This window comes from Teleopsis dalmanni, chromosome 1, assembly GCF_002237135.1.
Source record: "Teleopsis dalmanni isolate 2A chromosome 1, ASM223713v2, whole genome shotgun sequence".
Lineage (NCBI taxonomy): Eukaryota > Metazoa > Arthropoda > Insecta > Diptera > Diopsidae > Teleopsis > Teleopsis dalmanni.
The window spans coordinates 73519626-73537550 of record NC_051846.1 but is presented as its reverse complement, the minus strand read 5'-3'; the positions used below and the strand labels follow the sequence as shown (position 1 = coordinate 73537550).

General features: G+C 28.7%; 1 protein-coding gene across 3 annotated transcripts; it reads right to left on the bottom strand.

Annotated features, from left to right (window-relative positions):
* Positions 1-19: 19 nt before the first annotated feature.
* On the bottom strand, positions 20-14835 carry LOC119668255 (protein Teyrha-meyrha). Of its 3 annotated transcripts, none has more exons than XM_038077706.1 (8): positions 14597-14835; positions 14168-14315; positions 3650-4128; positions 3291-3452; positions 1158-1563; positions 879-1095; positions 539-800; positions 20-351 (listed from the first exon to the last, which is right to left on the bottom strand). In XM_038077706.1, exons 1-8 carry the CDS (start codon positions 14804-14806, stop codon positions 163-165), a joined length of 2073 nt encoding a protein of 690 aa, XP_037933634.1. In that variant the 5' UTR covers positions 14807-14835; the 3' UTR covers positions 20-162. The 3 variants fall into 3 exon arrangements, with proteins under 3 accessions (XP_037933634.1, XP_037933635.1, XP_037933636.1); XM_038077707.1 differs by having other exon boundaries at positions 596-800; XM_038077708.1 differs by having other exon boundaries at positions 281-347.
* Positions 14836-17925: the final 3090 nt, after the last annotated feature.

Below are 17925 nucleotides of genomic sequence, written 5' to 3'. Positions count from 1 at the left end.
TTTGATTTAAATGCCTAAATTATGTTGTAGAAGTTAATAAATTCTTAATACTTCACAGGGTCCAGAAAAGTCTACTAAAAGTTGTCAATAAAAAGAAGTTCATTTCTTTAAGCTTTAAATTTGGCTTTTAACAGATTTTACTGGAGATATTGTTGAATGTCCTTAATTGTTTGCACTCGTTACATTCGAAGGTGATTTTCGTGATTCCTGTTGTTGTTGCTGAAGCAGACTTTGTTGTTGTTGCAAGTCCTTACTCAAACGGTAGGTACTCATAACATTGGCACAACTTTGGTGAAAATATAAATTTCGTCCCCGAAAGAAGGCATCGGAATTAAAGTCCTTTATACCTGTCTTAAAAATAAAATAGTTTCTTTAGTAACAAAAGCGATAGTGAGTTTTTCCAATTAAAAATATATATATATCTATACGCTAAAACTATGATAATAATAAAAATAATAATATAATAATTAAATAAGTAAAAAATTCGTAAGAAATAAAAGTAAAGAAAATGAGAACAACTGAAGAAAACTCAAATTACCTTACAAATGAAACATTTGTTTTCTTCGTCCGGTTTATTTTCCGAACTTATCCCCACCTTTGTGTCCAATTGCGTTATTCCCGGCATCAAAACGTTACTATGACCGTTGTCAGCTTCCATTTGTTGTTGTTGTTTAGCTCGCAACTCCTCGAATGTTGTGTACTTCGTATTATTATTTGTAATCTCCATACTTTGTTCGCTACTAGTCACTTGTGGTTCTGAGCGTGGTCGTTCCTCAATTGGTGAACGATTTTCTGAAGTTCTAATAAAAAAAAAAATTAAATAAAAAAAATTGTAATAATATACCTAATAGATATGTGTTTAATAAAAAAAAGCTTACCTACTACTAACTAGGGTTTCCTCATATTTTCGTTTTTTGGATAAATTCGTCATTTTAATTGAGTCGTCATCATCCACAATGACGTCCTCATCACTGTCATTATTACAATTCTCCATAATGACATCCTTTGTGTTACAATTGCTGGCGCGTTCATCACCACAAGAGTCAGCATTGTAAAAATGATGTGTTGTTGATGATAATTCACTTACATTTTTAACTGCAAAATCATTGTAGTTAAATTTTTATTGTTGAAATATTTGTAACATTCTATAAACTTACCACTGATATGTCCATGTGGTATATGTGGCTCATTCCAATTATTACCATTCATTCCATTTACACTACTACTACTATTACCACCCATACTACTGCTGCTACTACTCGACGCTGCCACATTTGTGGTTATATCGTCTTCACTACTGATATCTTTATTTATCACACAGGCTGTTCTATAGAGTATTCCATCTAATTTTCCGGGTTGATTGTTACTATTATGCATATTACTGCTTACACTGACACTACCAGTACTACTACTACTGCTCGAGCTACTGCTACTACCATGATGTATGCTGTGCCCGTGACTACTCCCACTTGCTGGTATTTGTGTATGAGCTGCTTGTATTTCGGAACCTGAATCAGGCACATCATCGTTACAACTTTCAACATCAACCGTTTCAATCTCTTCCTGCAATTAGAAATATTTATTTAAATATATATTTATTTATGTTATTCTATATATAAATATTTAGATATGTATATTTAATTTAATAATCTTTTCAATAATAAGAATACGGTACTGTAAACATAATCTGATTAGATGAAGTTTTAAGGAACTCTAAATCGGCACATGCGATAGTACAATATATAAATACCATATAATCTAATCAGCATAGTAGAAGGATATCATTTTTGAGATGCACAAATACCAGATAATCAACAAGTATAAATCACATATTACGTTTCATTTGATTTATATATCATTTGAATATATATCGTTTCATTTAATTTTTGTAATAATCAAAAAAAAAAAGATTAAAGCGTTCCGAATATTTCACTGTCAGTCAAAAAGGCTACTATTATTTGAGATGTCAAGGGAGTTCTTCGGATTGGCTATCATTAAAATTGTAGTACTATTACTGGAACACAGATCATTGAGTAAATTTTTTAACTTAATTACAGAAGTTTCTATTTTCAAAGGGAAACAATTCTGCTTCATCTAAACAATATTCCTGCAGTCGCAATGGTTAACATTTATTTATTTATTTATTTTTATTTATTTAGTTTTCGTACCTGACACCTGAACCTGATTCTTCTTTGAATTTTTAAGCTGTCGTTGGATTTTGGGGTTGAATCTGACGTCTAAGTAAGCACAATTTTACGCAAATAAATCTTTAAGACTTATAATTGGTAGAAATGAAGTTACTCTCAATGTACTAGAGAGGTATGTTTCTCGACAGAAAGTTCTTTGTATAGTCGCCTAAAAATTAAAAAAAGCCACCACAAGGCGTCAGTGTTCAGGCCAAGAACATTTATAATGTTGGCGTGCTCTAATAAACCTCTACTTTCGTGACAAAATGTGTAAATAAGAAAAAGTGATTCAGTATTTTAAGCAAGATGAAATTTTTAAATAATAACCGAGTCGTAAGTCACACATCCTTTTAATTTTTGCTTGTTAAAAATATGTGGTTGATGATCTATGAATTTGTAGAAAATATGTAGAATATTTATACAGACGAATGATGATATAAAATAAAACAAAAGAATCAAAGAATAGGTACTTTAAAAATTAAAAGGAAACTAATAATGTATTTATAAATTTTTTATATTTTGATTTTTTCAAAACTCGAGGATAATTGTTAAATCTCAACTACACTCCCTATATGAACTCGTTACACTTGAGATACACACTATGCAATACCGCAGAAAAGGAAGATGTAATACATTTCCTTAGTAATTGTCTAATTTTATTACGGAGTTACGGGATCACTATTTCGGAAAGCAAACGTTAGACTTACACGAGTCAATGAGGCTGCTGAATAGTGAAAACCGGTAGATCTTATCGATTTATGTGAAAATGGTAATTCGTAATAGAGAAAATATTATATTAGAAATAGTTTAACATCCATAGGTAGAAGTTCTCAATGTTGCACTTATATGATATTTATTGCAAATCAATAAAGAGGAATCCAAACTTCCGACTGACGGCGAAAGCCATAATCGTATAAGGAATTATTAAAAACTATTTATGTCAATTTAGTTAGGTTATACCATATTTATTTATAGTTAATGTATAAAGTTAAATTTGTAAATTTAAATAACCTATATATAATAAAGAAGAATAATACTACTACTACTTTTTTTTTAAATCGAAACAAAAATTAATTAAACAAATATTAATTTTTATAAAGTTACCTCAGGCGGCATCTTTCCCGTTTCCATTGCATATTTCCGTTTACAAATTGGACAGGAGTTGCAGAATAGATTTTCCATGAAATAAAGTTCATTGCCAAACTTTCGTTTACGAACTTTAATACGTAAACGATTTTGTCGGTTATTTCGAATTCGTTGGAATGTCTGCAAATAAATATTGTTTAATATATATACAAATAGTTAAAAATAGTTTGTTTGAGAGAATTAAATCACTGTATAGGTGTGGAACCAACAGTTTCACTATTTATAATATATTTCATATGCATACTAGCTTCATTAAAAATCTCAATGCTTGTATTACATTACTATATGTTTATCTATAAAAATGTTTGAAGTCTTACCTCCCAACGATTATGGCTTGTTCTAATGGCATTTTCTTGCGCCGGACAAGGAGGTGCGAACATGTAAGTAGCTTGTAAATTCGTACGTTCCATACCAGAGCTCAATTTGTACAGTCGGTCAAGTTCAGTTAGGAAGTGTGAATTCCAATCTTCGGCTGTGAGCTTTATACCACAGACAGGACAAATATCAGGAATATGTGTAGCACCACTTAAACCAACACCTGCACCATTACCAGAGATACCAACTGCGGTCAGACCGCTACCAACACCACGTAAGCCAGCACAATTGCTGAGGCTATTCATGCTTGCAGCTAGTAAACCGCCATTTGAGAGATGATGATGGTGGGGATGGTGATGGGCATGCGTTAAATGTGAGGCAGTTACCGAAGTGGATGTCGTTGAGGCAACTGCTAAAGCAGCGGCTGCTGCTGCCACTGATGACGTTATTGCGGATGAAGCCGTTGCTTTGTTGTGGACATCTGTGGTATATAAAAAAATATTTGTCTGTGTAATTGTTGTTGGTATTTTGCTTTTTGTTGTGGTCAACGAGTGGCACAAAAAATTGCCAACAAATTTAATTAATTTTACGTTTAAATTGTCTAATTGATTCGTTCGTTTTGTGTAATGAAGCGGAAACAATATTTTTGTAATCATAAATTTCAACTTTAATAATTTTAATGTGTTTACATACTCAAAAAAATTGATACGAAAAAATGCATGAATACATCAATCAAACTAAAAGATTTACAACCAAAAATTGAAACAAATTTTCCATGCCAAAAAAGCAATAAAAATTAATGTCGTGCTTATTGACGTGGCAAATATGCGGCTAATTTGGCTACACAAATTATTACAAATGCAATATAAACGTTGCGTTTTCAAATTATTCAGATACTTGTTCTTCCTCCCCTCGCTATGTTGAACCATAGTGAGTGATGGCCTCAAAATGTACGGTCGATGTAGCTTTTATTGATTTTATCTTAACTCATGAGTTCCCCAAATCGTTTTATTACATTTTAAAAATCTACAGAAATTTTAAAATACAAATTCCTAAACTAGCGAATGCCGTTAAACCGTTCACTGTGTGTTCGGACTACAAGGGGGTGGCGCATAAAAAAATATTGAAGCATCTATTTTGATCCCATACAAGCCATGCATGCTCCGTTTTTAATCGCATTCAAGAGCCGTACATTGTTCAAGAAGATGTGGAAAAAAATTCAAATATAATTGCCGCAAAAGGTAATAAATTTTCCAAACGATAGATTCACCATTTTCGATTCTTAGTAATAGGATTGTAGACATTTTTAACACGTATTTAACGTGTTTGTATTAGTAATTAATTACATTTTTGTTATATCCTTTTAACAAATCTGCTTGAAGGATAATGATTTGTGATTGCCGTAGTATTTTGGCGTAAAATATCGCTTTTGAATATAAATGGTTTGATTAGGAGAGTGAAGGTACACGTTTTAGTTTTAGAAATGTGAATATCTGTAAAATGAGAAATTTTAAAAAAAATATAATATTGGTTAAAATTTATTAAATGAAATGAAAATAAACCTTAACATTTTAACCAAGTGTACTAACTAAACAGGTTTCTCTTCTTAGATCACTAAATTGATTCGTTGTATTGTAATGATCAAGGATATCTACTATTTGTAATTTATAAACCTATCGAGGTTTCCTTAGTAAACGCGACTGTGTAACATTTTCAACCCATTTTTAGAACAGTATTAACATAATCGATTTGAATACTTCAGATGAAGGAATATTCAAGGCAGTGAATTTCATCATGCGAATCGATTACAAAGATAGCGAATATTTTTAAGATAGTTTAGATGATTATAAAAAGCTTTCCATTATGTATGCAGTGTATTTAATATTGATTACCTTCCATTACGCAATATTATTATACAAGTTTAATTACATTTTACAAGAAGAACATTTTAAGTGGCTAAACTAAAAGTTGTTTTTCAATTTGATAATTCAAATTTTCATACAAATTGCTTTCTTATTTAGCATATTTGCTAGATTTAGTATTCGTAACTATTTTTAATTTTCTAAATAAAGAGGTGATGAAAGAGATTTGCGATCACAGAGTAACTAATTTATGACACAATTTAAAAGAATCGAACATATGTTATTAAATTAATTTCAGAAAGTTTTCTGATTTTTTAATTTATGTTAAAGCTGTTTAAGCCAGTGCACTTGAGTACTTTTACTCTTTATTAACTCGTGGTATCTTCAAAACCTGTCTTTACGCATGGACTGGATTATCACTTCATTAAGCAATAATTGACCTCAGATCTGCATACCTCCCCGAGGAGCCTGTAACCATTTTGAGATTCGATAACGCTGAGTTGGTTGGTCTGTCAATTTTCGGAAATAATATCAGTGCTCTACCCTTTTACGTATTTTTAAATCGGATCAATCTTTAGGTTCCGGAGGATGTCATTCCTCTTAATATACCACGGTACCTTGAAAAGTCTTCTCAGAGCCTGGCTTTGTGCAATTTCTAGCTGGCGAATAGTAGTGTTTGAAGCTTTGCTAAACGCTACACATCCACATAGAAGTGACTGACGAATTATTTTTCAAATAATTTATATAATAATTTTCATGTATAAATTTCAGCATTAATTACTCAAGTAATTTTCATTATTATCGCAAATCATTGTGCTCAAAGTCAAAAACGGACGATATTAGAACTCTATAAATAAGAACGACATGGTAGAAATTGATATGCCACCTTAAATTTCTTTCATATATATTATATTTCATTCTCCGATTGTATGTATTTTTATATGCACACATATGACTAAGCTACGAAAACAGCATCATTTTTGTTGTAAAATTGTTTTTGTTGTGCATAATTTTTCCAATTGTATGGTTTCAAGAGCAAAGTGTCTGCTCTTCTTAATTCAGCTCAAATGAATACACAAAGCGAAATAAAAGAAAAGAATTTGCGAATGAATTTCCCGTGAGATTTAAAAATTATTAAACAAAATCTCTGTTTTAATAGTTTGATTTTTAAATTGCGATTGATTAAGATTTTTTGAATTAAATAGTTTTTTTTCACAATTATTTGACCGTATGGCATTTGATACATGTTTTATATCACACAAATGTGTAAAAGATTGTAAATTTATAAATAAATACATACTTTATTCAAATTAAAATTTTTGAAGTCAAATAATTTTAATCCCGAACATTTAAAACATTTCCGATATATTCAACCCAAACGTATATTTTCTTAGTGAAAAAGGCAACACCAGAGAATGACTATTTGAATATTGTCGGAATTATTGGAATTTTCTTTAGGGGAACAAATGTATATCAATTCGTTTCTAACGAGTTGGGTTCAGCCGAAATTTCTCTAATAGATTTTTAAATATTTTTTAAATGTTTTTCGACTTACAACTTTATTTTATTAGCGCCAACGTAAAACAGTTTAATTACAAAAACTTAAAATTAATTTGGAGCGTGAAATCTTTTCGTATTCGTGCGTAAGAGTGATGGGAAATGTGAAAGGGGTGACATGAAGTCAGAAATGCGAAAGGCAACACACCGCAAATACGTGGACGTGTTGTGTATTTTGTTTGAAATTACCGCTCTTATTATGCTCCACGCTCCCTGCATTATAAAAAGGCAAATGAATTTTCAGCATTTCGAAAAGTTTTGCTTTTTGATTTCATATTCAGTATGACAACTCTTAATTACGCTCGTTACAATTGTTATTGTGCGTTGCAAAAAAAAAGTGCAATTGAAGAGCAGCAAACGGGTTACACAGAAGTGCCATCAACATTAAAAAAAAGTGTGACAACCCTTTGAACGGCTTCGAAATTAGCCTTGTTCACCGCGTGTGCTTTATGAAGCACTTTACAGAGTGCAACGAGTTATATCAATGACGTTGCTACTTGAATGTTGCACAAAACTTGTTATCTTTAATAAAATTTCAAAAGTTCACTTTAAAGTGTGCACTTTGATTTTTATATTAAAAGGGATTCACTTAAGGACTATGCCACGGAAAGGCTATTTGAATAATAGATCAAGTATAATTCTAAAAGAAAGACATTCCTTTAATAATCCTTTTATAAATTAGCTTATAATTTGACGTGAAAATAAGTTAAGAATTACTAAATTAATTATTAAAAATGTATAATTATTCATAAAAATTAATAATTATAATAATATTTAATAACTCCAACAACAATGACACTGCATTGAAAATAAATAAACATATTCAATATATAATAATATTAATAATATAGAATCTTTTCTTTATAGAAAAATTTGTGTTATATACTTATACATGTGTTCATATTCATTATTCATTCATTTATTAAACACCAAGTTTGGCTGCTTCATCATTGTAGTATTTTGTCAGCTTATCATTGCTAACCTAACCCGAAAGCAAAACGAAACTGCAAGATCATTACTTATATAGACAGCTAAGATGCGATAAATGCAATTACCGAAATTGTCATATTACATCTAAAAATGTTCTAAACAGTAGGCAACCCATATCAGAGTTCGCCACAAATAGACAGCGGATGTCTATTGGATACCGGGCAGACACGTAATTACATGGGGGGACTTGAGAGGCTGAAGCCCTTTTCCCTAAATGGATCATGCGTTCATACATCTATTTGTAAATAATGAATCAGTACAAGACAAATGCATAGCCGATCTAAAAAATAAAATTAAATTTCTGGCTGTGAACCTTATGCAGGGTCATAAAGACATATGTACAAGGAAAGAAATATCTGAAAACATTTGAAAAACTGTAAAAGTCGGGTGCACATCAAACGAAAAATATAATGTTAGATTTGTACTAAAATTGTCACGGAAAAATTATAGAACAATCGTAGGTGTACTGGAGGAACATGTTCTGGAAGAAAGGAATTAGCGATAGCGACGTTCGAAGGAAATACATTAAGTTAAAAACAAAGAAGACTTTGTAAATTTATATCCTGCATTGATACGAAGACATTTAAAATGCTCAGAATCTATATAATTTGAGAAATTAGGAGGTGTTTCAGGAACAAAGATACTTTCATTCCTTTTCTGAGTGATTGAATTAATATCTAACATCATTTGCTCAGTCCGGTTTCACTAGAGAGTAATAGAATTATGTGTGGCTTATGGACAACCAGCTTTCTTATGAAATAATGAAGATGTAGATAGATTTTATTTTTAAACAATGATAACATTTTCTATATCACTATATTTTAATTATATATATAAGTAATAATTTTTCTAAAAAGTAATTAAAATGAAAAGATTTTTGTTGCTGTTGTTTTTTTTCAACGCAATTCGCAAGGGGAAAACCTGGCAAAAGTTATGAATGAAATAAATTCAATATTTACCGTATTTTAAACACTTGGAATTTTAATTATTAAAATTATATAATAAAAATTTTTAATATTAAATGTTTGTTGAAATTGTTGGGCCATGGGTGATAAAGCGTGAGTGAAGTCGATATAAAGCATTTGGTTGTTGTGCTTATATTTATTTACATGGAATTTAAAATAATAAACTATATTAAATAAATATAAAATATATTAAAAATTGTTATTTGTTTCGTTATTAGGTAAATATTTAGATAACTTTTGCTAGTAGCATGTATAATCTTTTTGTTTCAAATATGTTGTTTTCTTTCTCAGTCAATGTATTTATTTTTGATATATGTATAACTTTTAGAAAAAAATATATATGTACATAAAAACTTACTTCAAAATTTAAATAATTCTTAACCGTATATTGTATCAGATGTATTATTATTTCCATAACTTGCTTGACATATATAATCCTGATACGGGTAACCCATAATTTTTCTTCTACAAATGGCTTACGGGATACACAATTTTGTTTGAATCAAAAATATCGTTCATTATATTTATGTTATTACTACAGAATTGTTTTTTATTTTATTTATTAAAAATATTGAACGCAAAAAAAATTCTAAAAAGATTTCAGTATTTAAGTCCATAATAAACCATGTTTATTCTTAAAATGAAAACTCATTTTCTGTAATTCTTACATTTTGTCATTCAATAAAAAATTTCTGGTTTACCAATTTCATTATTTGGTGGGCTTTATTTCTATCAATATTTAAAAAGTTTTTACAAAGCTTCATTTCATTAGCACTTTAATTAAGAGACTAGTTTTGTTTAGACAAATAGTAATCTATAAATTGGTGCACCAGAAGCGTATGAGTGTAGTTTTCAAAACTATGATTTACCTACATAAAATTTGTGCACATTAACATCATTTATGAGGAATATTTATATTTAATATTTATATTTATTTAATTACAATCACGTCAATATCACATAGAAATAATATAGTAAATAATAAATAAACTTAATGCGAATTGCAAGCTTTTAATGTAAAATAGTTTATATTATATTAAATGAACTGAATTTAAAATAAAAACTTATATATAATTTCATATGTTTATATATTACGTTTTTATTATGAATATTGTAATATATTACATTATATTATATATATTATATTATGAAATTTTAAATATTTCAAGAAACACCAACTAAATGATCAAAATCTTTCTAGACTATGTAGTAATCTAGGTACAGATACCATTGCATACGTTTTTTATTTTCTCCTAAAGTCAACTAGACGCTTAAACTATAACCTTTTTTTTAAAATATGTTAATTAAATTGAAGCCGAAATTGATGAGCGATTTTCTCTTCAAAAATTTAAATCTGCTCAGGAATGGGACTCTTAATATAGATTGAGGTAAAGAATGGTTATTGTAAGGAAAATTTATAGAAAAAATTATGTTTAGCGTCTCAATTAAGAAGTTTTAAACTTAAACTTTTTACAAAAAAATTGGATATAATATGATCATACGGTTAAATTTTCTTTACTTAAATATATATAAGAACAAACTTAACATGTTTTCACAAATGTTTAATTCAAATTTTTGAGCATGGTTTGGACCATTTCTATTTTTGTTGGGCCATGCAGACTTCTAGTAGAGTGAAACCATTGAAAGCTATAGATCACTTTAGCTAGCTCATTTTTGTTAATGTGCAGTTGTTTGGTGATGATGCTAGATGTATAAGGTCAACTCGGGCAACATACGATATTACTTGCAAAATAAAAGAAATGATATTTTCATTAGTTTATATTCATGCACAATACATATGTTATTCGATCTTCATGGTTTGCTAAGTAAGATTAAACACATTTACATAAAAATGCATTGATTAAATATTTACGGAAATACATTTTATTTAAGTTAACAGTAGTGAAACTTCCTTACATAATTGAAGTTCTAGTGTTAAAAATATGGGAATTCAAATATGTATATATTTTAAATGCAATTTTTTTCTCCTATCCTCTTCTCCTTTAATAAAATCGTTTTCATAGTAAACCTTTAATTAATGTATAACAAAAAATTCTTGTTTATTATATTTTGTTTTCATTATTATTGAACAAATATTTTTATACAAATAATTATCTATACTCGTAAATATAATTTTGTTAACTTGTTTATTAATAATTTATTTATTTCAGTTTTAATTAAATATTTGCTTTACTGCGAAATTGCTGAATTGTTTATTTTTTGACTGCTGAAACTTTTGAGTTTGGGTTTCAAATTGTTTATTGTTTCCATACTGTTTGACCTTTTGTAAATATGAAATTATCTTCTAAACAAATCGCAATTTTGCAGTTCAACCGAGTGTAAACAAAAAGTACAAAATATTTACAAAATATGGTTTTGGCTTTTGTTATTGGTTAACCGACGATATAAAACCTAAAACAAGGATAACAGAACTTTTCCAACAACCAACAACCAACAACCAAAAGCGAAAAAATAAAATTCTAACCACAATTGTTATGTGCATGAAACTGTTTTATTTTTTATATAAAATATTTAATGCAAAGTCCTGTAGAGACATGTGGACATATTTTTATTTAATTTGTTATTTTAAATGCAACGTTTAGTCAAGTGTTAAAAACAGTTATAAAATATGTGGTTTTTTGGCTAAAATCAAACGGTGTATCCTTTCACATGTTGTTGACATGTTTTGTCGTAGACTGAATGTATGTTGAATAAATTATTCCGAAGTGGAAAGGACATGACAGCGCTTCAAAAATGCATTAAACAGAAAATGTTTCATATATTATTTTAAATATATTTTAAAAGAAATATAGATTTATTTGAATGCAAACCATACTTACAGCGGAACTAGAGCAATTAATCAACCTCGAATCAATATATAAAATATAAAGCCTCATTTTATTTGTTTGGTGTCTGCATAACTCACATTTTGGACACGCATATACACACATCGGTTTTATTAAATAAAATGTAGCATATTAATGTAATATTTTAACATAAATATTAAACGTTTTTGTAATATAATTAAGAGCAGATGTTACTAACATTTTATGTTAAAAATACGTGTTCACTTCGGTCCGAAGCCTGTTAAATTGTAATTAATTATTTGAATTTATATAAATGAGCACATTTTATTAATAAATATTTCTAACAATATTTGTAAAATAAAGATTAAGTATTCTGAACGAATAATTGAATTTATAGAAAGTGAATTATTTTTATTCAAAGAGAATTTATTAAAATTCACACAGATGGCAATAAAAACTAATTTTAACATAAAAACAAAAAACTATTAAGTAATAAGTAATACCAACAAAATTAATTTAAATAGATTTAAATTTAAGTGATCCTTTAGGGGTTGATGACTATACATAAAACTTATCTTTAAATAGGAAATTAATTTTAGTAGATACTACCTAACATAAAAATAGGAAGAAGCAGTTGAAAAGAGATGAAATTTAGATATGAACCCCCTTTAGGGGTTCATGTCTGTACATAAAACTCTTATTTTTAAATAGGAAATTAACTCTAATCGATACTACCTAACAAAAATATGGGAAGAAGCAATTGTAGAGATACAATTTAGATATGAATAAGGACTAAAGGTGTTTGCCGATTACCAAACGGTACTTATTTATTATTTTATTAGTAAAGAAAATAATCATTTTATTTAAAATTTTGTGTAAATTTCACAATTAAAAATGCGCCTAAATTAGGTTAGGTGTGGTTAGGAAGGAGTGTGTTAATATATATATGAACAACGTTACTCGGAATTATATATTGCTAATTAGGGATCCTTCAAGTTTTCAAAAAGAGTCGAGGTAGTCTAACTATTGTTTCTAAGGAATCTTTTTAATGCTTAATATATTTTTAACCAATAAAAAATTGCTTTTAACACTGTTTTTAACACATACTTTTTTCTGCTGTACGCAGTGGCGTAACTACAGGGAAGCAACTGGAAGCAACGCTTTCGGGCCCCCGAATTTAGGGGGCCCCACTATAAATTTTTGTATTCATTGTATTTCTTTTTAATAAATTCTCAAAAGTGGGACGAAACGTTTTTTGTTGGAATAACTTCATATTGCATTTTATAAAAGATACGTAAATTTTAAATTTAAAGTACATAATATGTATGTACTTCAAATAAAATATTAAACCTATTTATGAAATAAAAAAGTTTTTTTAAGAAAAATATGTGTCTTGATCGAGAGTTTATATGGAAGCTATATCTAAATTAAAACCCATAATTTTGTACGTTGTCTTTTGCAAATATCAGTACTGTATACACCATATTCCATTTAAATACCTTTATTAAAAACGGAGAAACCTCATATCCGATTGTTAAGTTTATATCACAGCTACAAGAAATAGACGTCCAATTTCAATCAAATCAAATGGTGAACAGGGTGCGCTCCCGAAAAGTATGTGTATAAAGTTTTATTCGAAGAGTTCAAAAGCTGAGAGAGTAGTTTGAACTGTAAAAGTATACTGATATATACTTAATGGTATTTTCGAAGTTTCCTTTAATGCGTTACGAAAATCTTGACAAACCTTATATACCCTTTTTACATTTTTTCGTGTAAAGAGGGGCCCCTTAGTATGTTGGTAGGGGCCCCTTAGTTAGAGTTTGCTTACAGGCCTAAAAAATGTAGTTACGCCACTGGCTGTACGAAAAACTCACTTTTGTATTTATTCAAAACCAATTAATAGAAAAACTTTGAGCTAAAAAAGGTTGAACTATATAAAATAATTCCATGTTTATCAACATTGCAATAGAAAATTAAACGAAAACAATCTGTGCTAGAAAATTGAATCGACAGCTAAAATCATGTGAGTTAGTCAGTTAAAAGTCAGCGCAGTCAACTGTTAAAATTAAAATTAAATATACAAATTTTTATAAGAGAAATCAAAGTTGAAACAAATATCAAAGTGAATTTATCTGATTTCTTTAGTAAACGTGTATTTACACTACTGTATGTCTGCCTTTTTATCAGCAAAAACGAAAATACACATGCAAATTTTAAATATGCAAAAAAAATAATGAAATGTGAAATAAGAAAAAAATGCTACCCTCAGTGAGGGTTCCTCACTATTAAATTAAAAAAAAAAAAGAAAAAATAGAAATAAAAAAAGTTTACAAACTTACGCCTTAAATCCCTTGGATCTGAATTATTGCTGCGCGGACTTTCACCCTTTTCACCATCATAATCGTTTGATCCTTCCATCGATTCATGTGAAGTGCAAGTGGGACTCGCTGAATCAGTACGAAAAGATTCATTTCCATTGAAAAGATTCTAAGATATGCAAAGAGAAAAAACCTTATTTCGAATTGTTGTTAAAAAAGGATAACGTCAAAATATAAATCCAAATAAACACATTTGCTTATTTTTGTTTAATAATTGGATTTTGTGTTAAAATCCCACAAAAATCATAAGAAAAAAATAAAAATGCACATTTGTATGTCAAACTTGACAGTTTTGACAGCTTACACATATAATACATATTTACATGTATATATATATATGTATATATATACGAATATATACATAGTTATAATATTAAGTCTCTTGCTCACCTGATCTAATGATATGCCTATATATTTGGGCGGAGAAAATGCTGAAGGTAGTTGAAAATTTGATAGCACCGACGGTTTTCCGAGACCACGTTCGTTGGCGAAATAACTCGCTGGTCCGCCATTGGCGAGCATTCCATGATTGAGTGTTTGTAGCAAGTGCGGGTGAAAACTATGCAGCAGATGTGTTCCGTAACTGCCAACCAGTGACATATTGTGTAGATCTTTGGCGTCCGGTAACTGTAAAGAAATGTTTATTTGAATAAAAATTCTAATATTACAAAATTGTTTTATTTTTCAATGTTCTTAAAAAAGTAATATTGTAAAAATAAAATATTTTTATGGTAAAAATTTAATATATTTTTTGCTATTCAACATTTTATGACATGTTAAGCTCTAGAATTTGGTCTGTAATAATATATTTATCCTTTTGGGTCAAAGGAGGTCAAAGAATATTTGTGTTTACCCTTTTTAAGTTCAATAAGGTCATTACATTTTCATATTTTTCTATAGAAATAGTACAAATATGAAATAGTTTTTATTTATGTAATGTGTTAAATTGGTTATGTTTTCACAAACTGAAGATACATCAATTTTATTTCAATTTTCATTGACTACATACAATTTTTCGATCAGATCTTTAATTATTTTACTTTTGTTATAAGTTCATTTATAAAAACGTAGTTGCAGAATTTCAATTTTATTTAATTTGATTAAAGTTATATAAAGGGGTTTTCCATAATGAAAAAAACCTAAAGTATCAACGAATTTTATTGTAAATATTACAAATTAGGTTATATGTTATATATAAGTTGTTCTAAATTTTTTTTTATTATGGTTAATTTTTTCTTGCCGATAATGGCTTGTCTTTTTATGACGAAAGAAACTGTTTAAAAGTTAGACGGATTCGAATTGTCTTTGTCCTTTCTTTGCTATTCGAATCCGTCTAACTTTTTTTTATTAATTAAATATTTATAAAACGATTCTATTAATTAGTTATAAAGTAAAATTCATGCTAAAGCACTTGTAAAAGAATTCATAACGCGTTGCGTAAATTTAGAAATGCCACAACGCGATATGTTAAACGCATTTTGATTACACTAAATACTATACTACTTGATACTACTTCTGCCATTTTTTAATTACCGCAACGAAGTCGGGCTGTTTTTACCTATAACTTACCTATAATTTGTATATCACATTGTTACTATATTAAAACAATCGCGCTCTGGTCGTTTTTTCCGTTCAATAAGCGTTTTTATTTATTTTTTTTTTATAGTAATTCAAACGCCAGAAAAGGTTTGGATATACTAACTGTTTTATAGATAATACAGCATATTAGCGTGATTAGAGAAAATTGTTTGAGAACAAGCAAGTACCGTCAGACGGTTCCATTAGTACCGGTACCGTCAGACGGTTTCATCAGTACCGGTACCATCAGACGGTCAGTCAGATAGGCATATTAAAGTGTATGAATATAAGTAATAAGAAAACTTCTACTTAAAAATATTACTGTGAGTTGAGATAATATTGTAATATTTATGAAATTAATGGAGGAGTATTATTTCTTAAAATACTGGCTAAGAAATATATCAAACTTTTTAAAAAAATATGTGTAGTAACAACAGTTCAATAATTATTTGTTTTCATTGGTACTCAAGAACGAATGTGATTTAAAATATTTGTATTTTAAGTTCCTGACATTAAGAAAAGATTGGAATTTAAAACATTGTCTAATATGTAACACTTCTTTAGATATATAGTCTATTCCCTATAACGTTGGTTTTTTATTGTTGAACTCTAACTGAAGTCTGTCGTAGATGCTATTTTATAAAATTATAATAATTTGTTTGCACTTTTTTTCTGAAACTTGAATTTCAAAAACTTTTATTATTTTTTCATATTTAACAAAAACATAAAATTTTTTGATTTAAGCGTATCCAGGACTCTTAATTGGAACAATATGCATTTGAGATATTTTTTCCATTTTGAAGTTGTCGGTATTCATATTAATTTATATTACATCGGTTTTTTGAGGGACTTCCGAATTGGCACTAACTTAGTACGATATTTTAGTACATATATATATATAAATTTTCTTGATTCTCTGGAGATTTCTCTGATTCTCTAGATGTATATATAAGTACATGTGAATGTATGTATAATGTCTAAGTCTAAGTTCTTTGAGTCCATGCTTTGAAATTAAATTTTAATCCAGAAAAACTCACTAGAGTTGAATTTAATGTGTTGATAAATAAATTCTAGATATTTTCTAGAATCTTAAAAGCAGCGGACAATGCTTTTTTTTGTGTTTTTGTGGAATTATTATTTTCTTATATATTTTATTTTTTTGCTTATAGATTTTTTTCGTATTCACTAACATTTGTATAATAATTTCAGTTTATAAATGTTAATGTTGCTGCAATAGTAAATTTAGTTCAATATAATTAAGTTTTCTTGATGTTACTTTCTTCCTTAAGATCCATATACATATATGAGCATACCCTTTGAGTATTCAGATATTTGTCATTTCAAAAATCTGGCAACATTTCGAAATCGTTGCAGTCTTGAAATATCTGTTTTAAATCCAAAAGTTAAATGATGGAATACATTTATGGTTATGATATCATTAAACGATTCATGAAGAAAAGAAAATTTCAATAAAAGCACTATACACATTTAGATATAGAAATTGTCTTAATTCTTGAAAACTGCTTAAAAGAAAATTACTTTAAAATAAATTAAGACGCCACTGTCTTTTTTAGTTCCCAGTACAGTGGCGTCGCTAGGCGTCAGCGATGTCGACGGCCTCGCGCCCGCAGGGGACTCGCAAAAAGTTACTGACTGTGGATTCTAAGCACTTAATAAATATTTTGAGCAATTTGGTAGGATAATGGCATTAACTATATTCGAAGTATTCCCTAATGTTTATATAGTAATCAGATTCATGTTCACAGTTCCAGTCAGTATAGCTTCGACGAAAAGAAAGAAGCAAAGTTAAAATTGTTTAAGACGTACTAGAAAAGTATGATGGTCCAAGAGAGACTATCTTCATTATGATATAATTTAAAAAAAAATAGAGTGATACTAAAAGTAGGAAAATTCATTTATTTTAATTTGTGTTTATTTTAAATTGATTAGCAATAAAACTTTCAATCATGCTTTGTCGTATTAGTGAATGTAACTTATTTACTTTTACAACTGGGTTATAAAGGGGGCCTCGCAATTCTGATGTCGCCGACGTGCAGAGTTGGTCTAGCTCCGCCACTGTCCCAGTATTAGATATTTGCTCTATATAGAGAATTCAATTTTTATTGAACTTTAACTTAAAT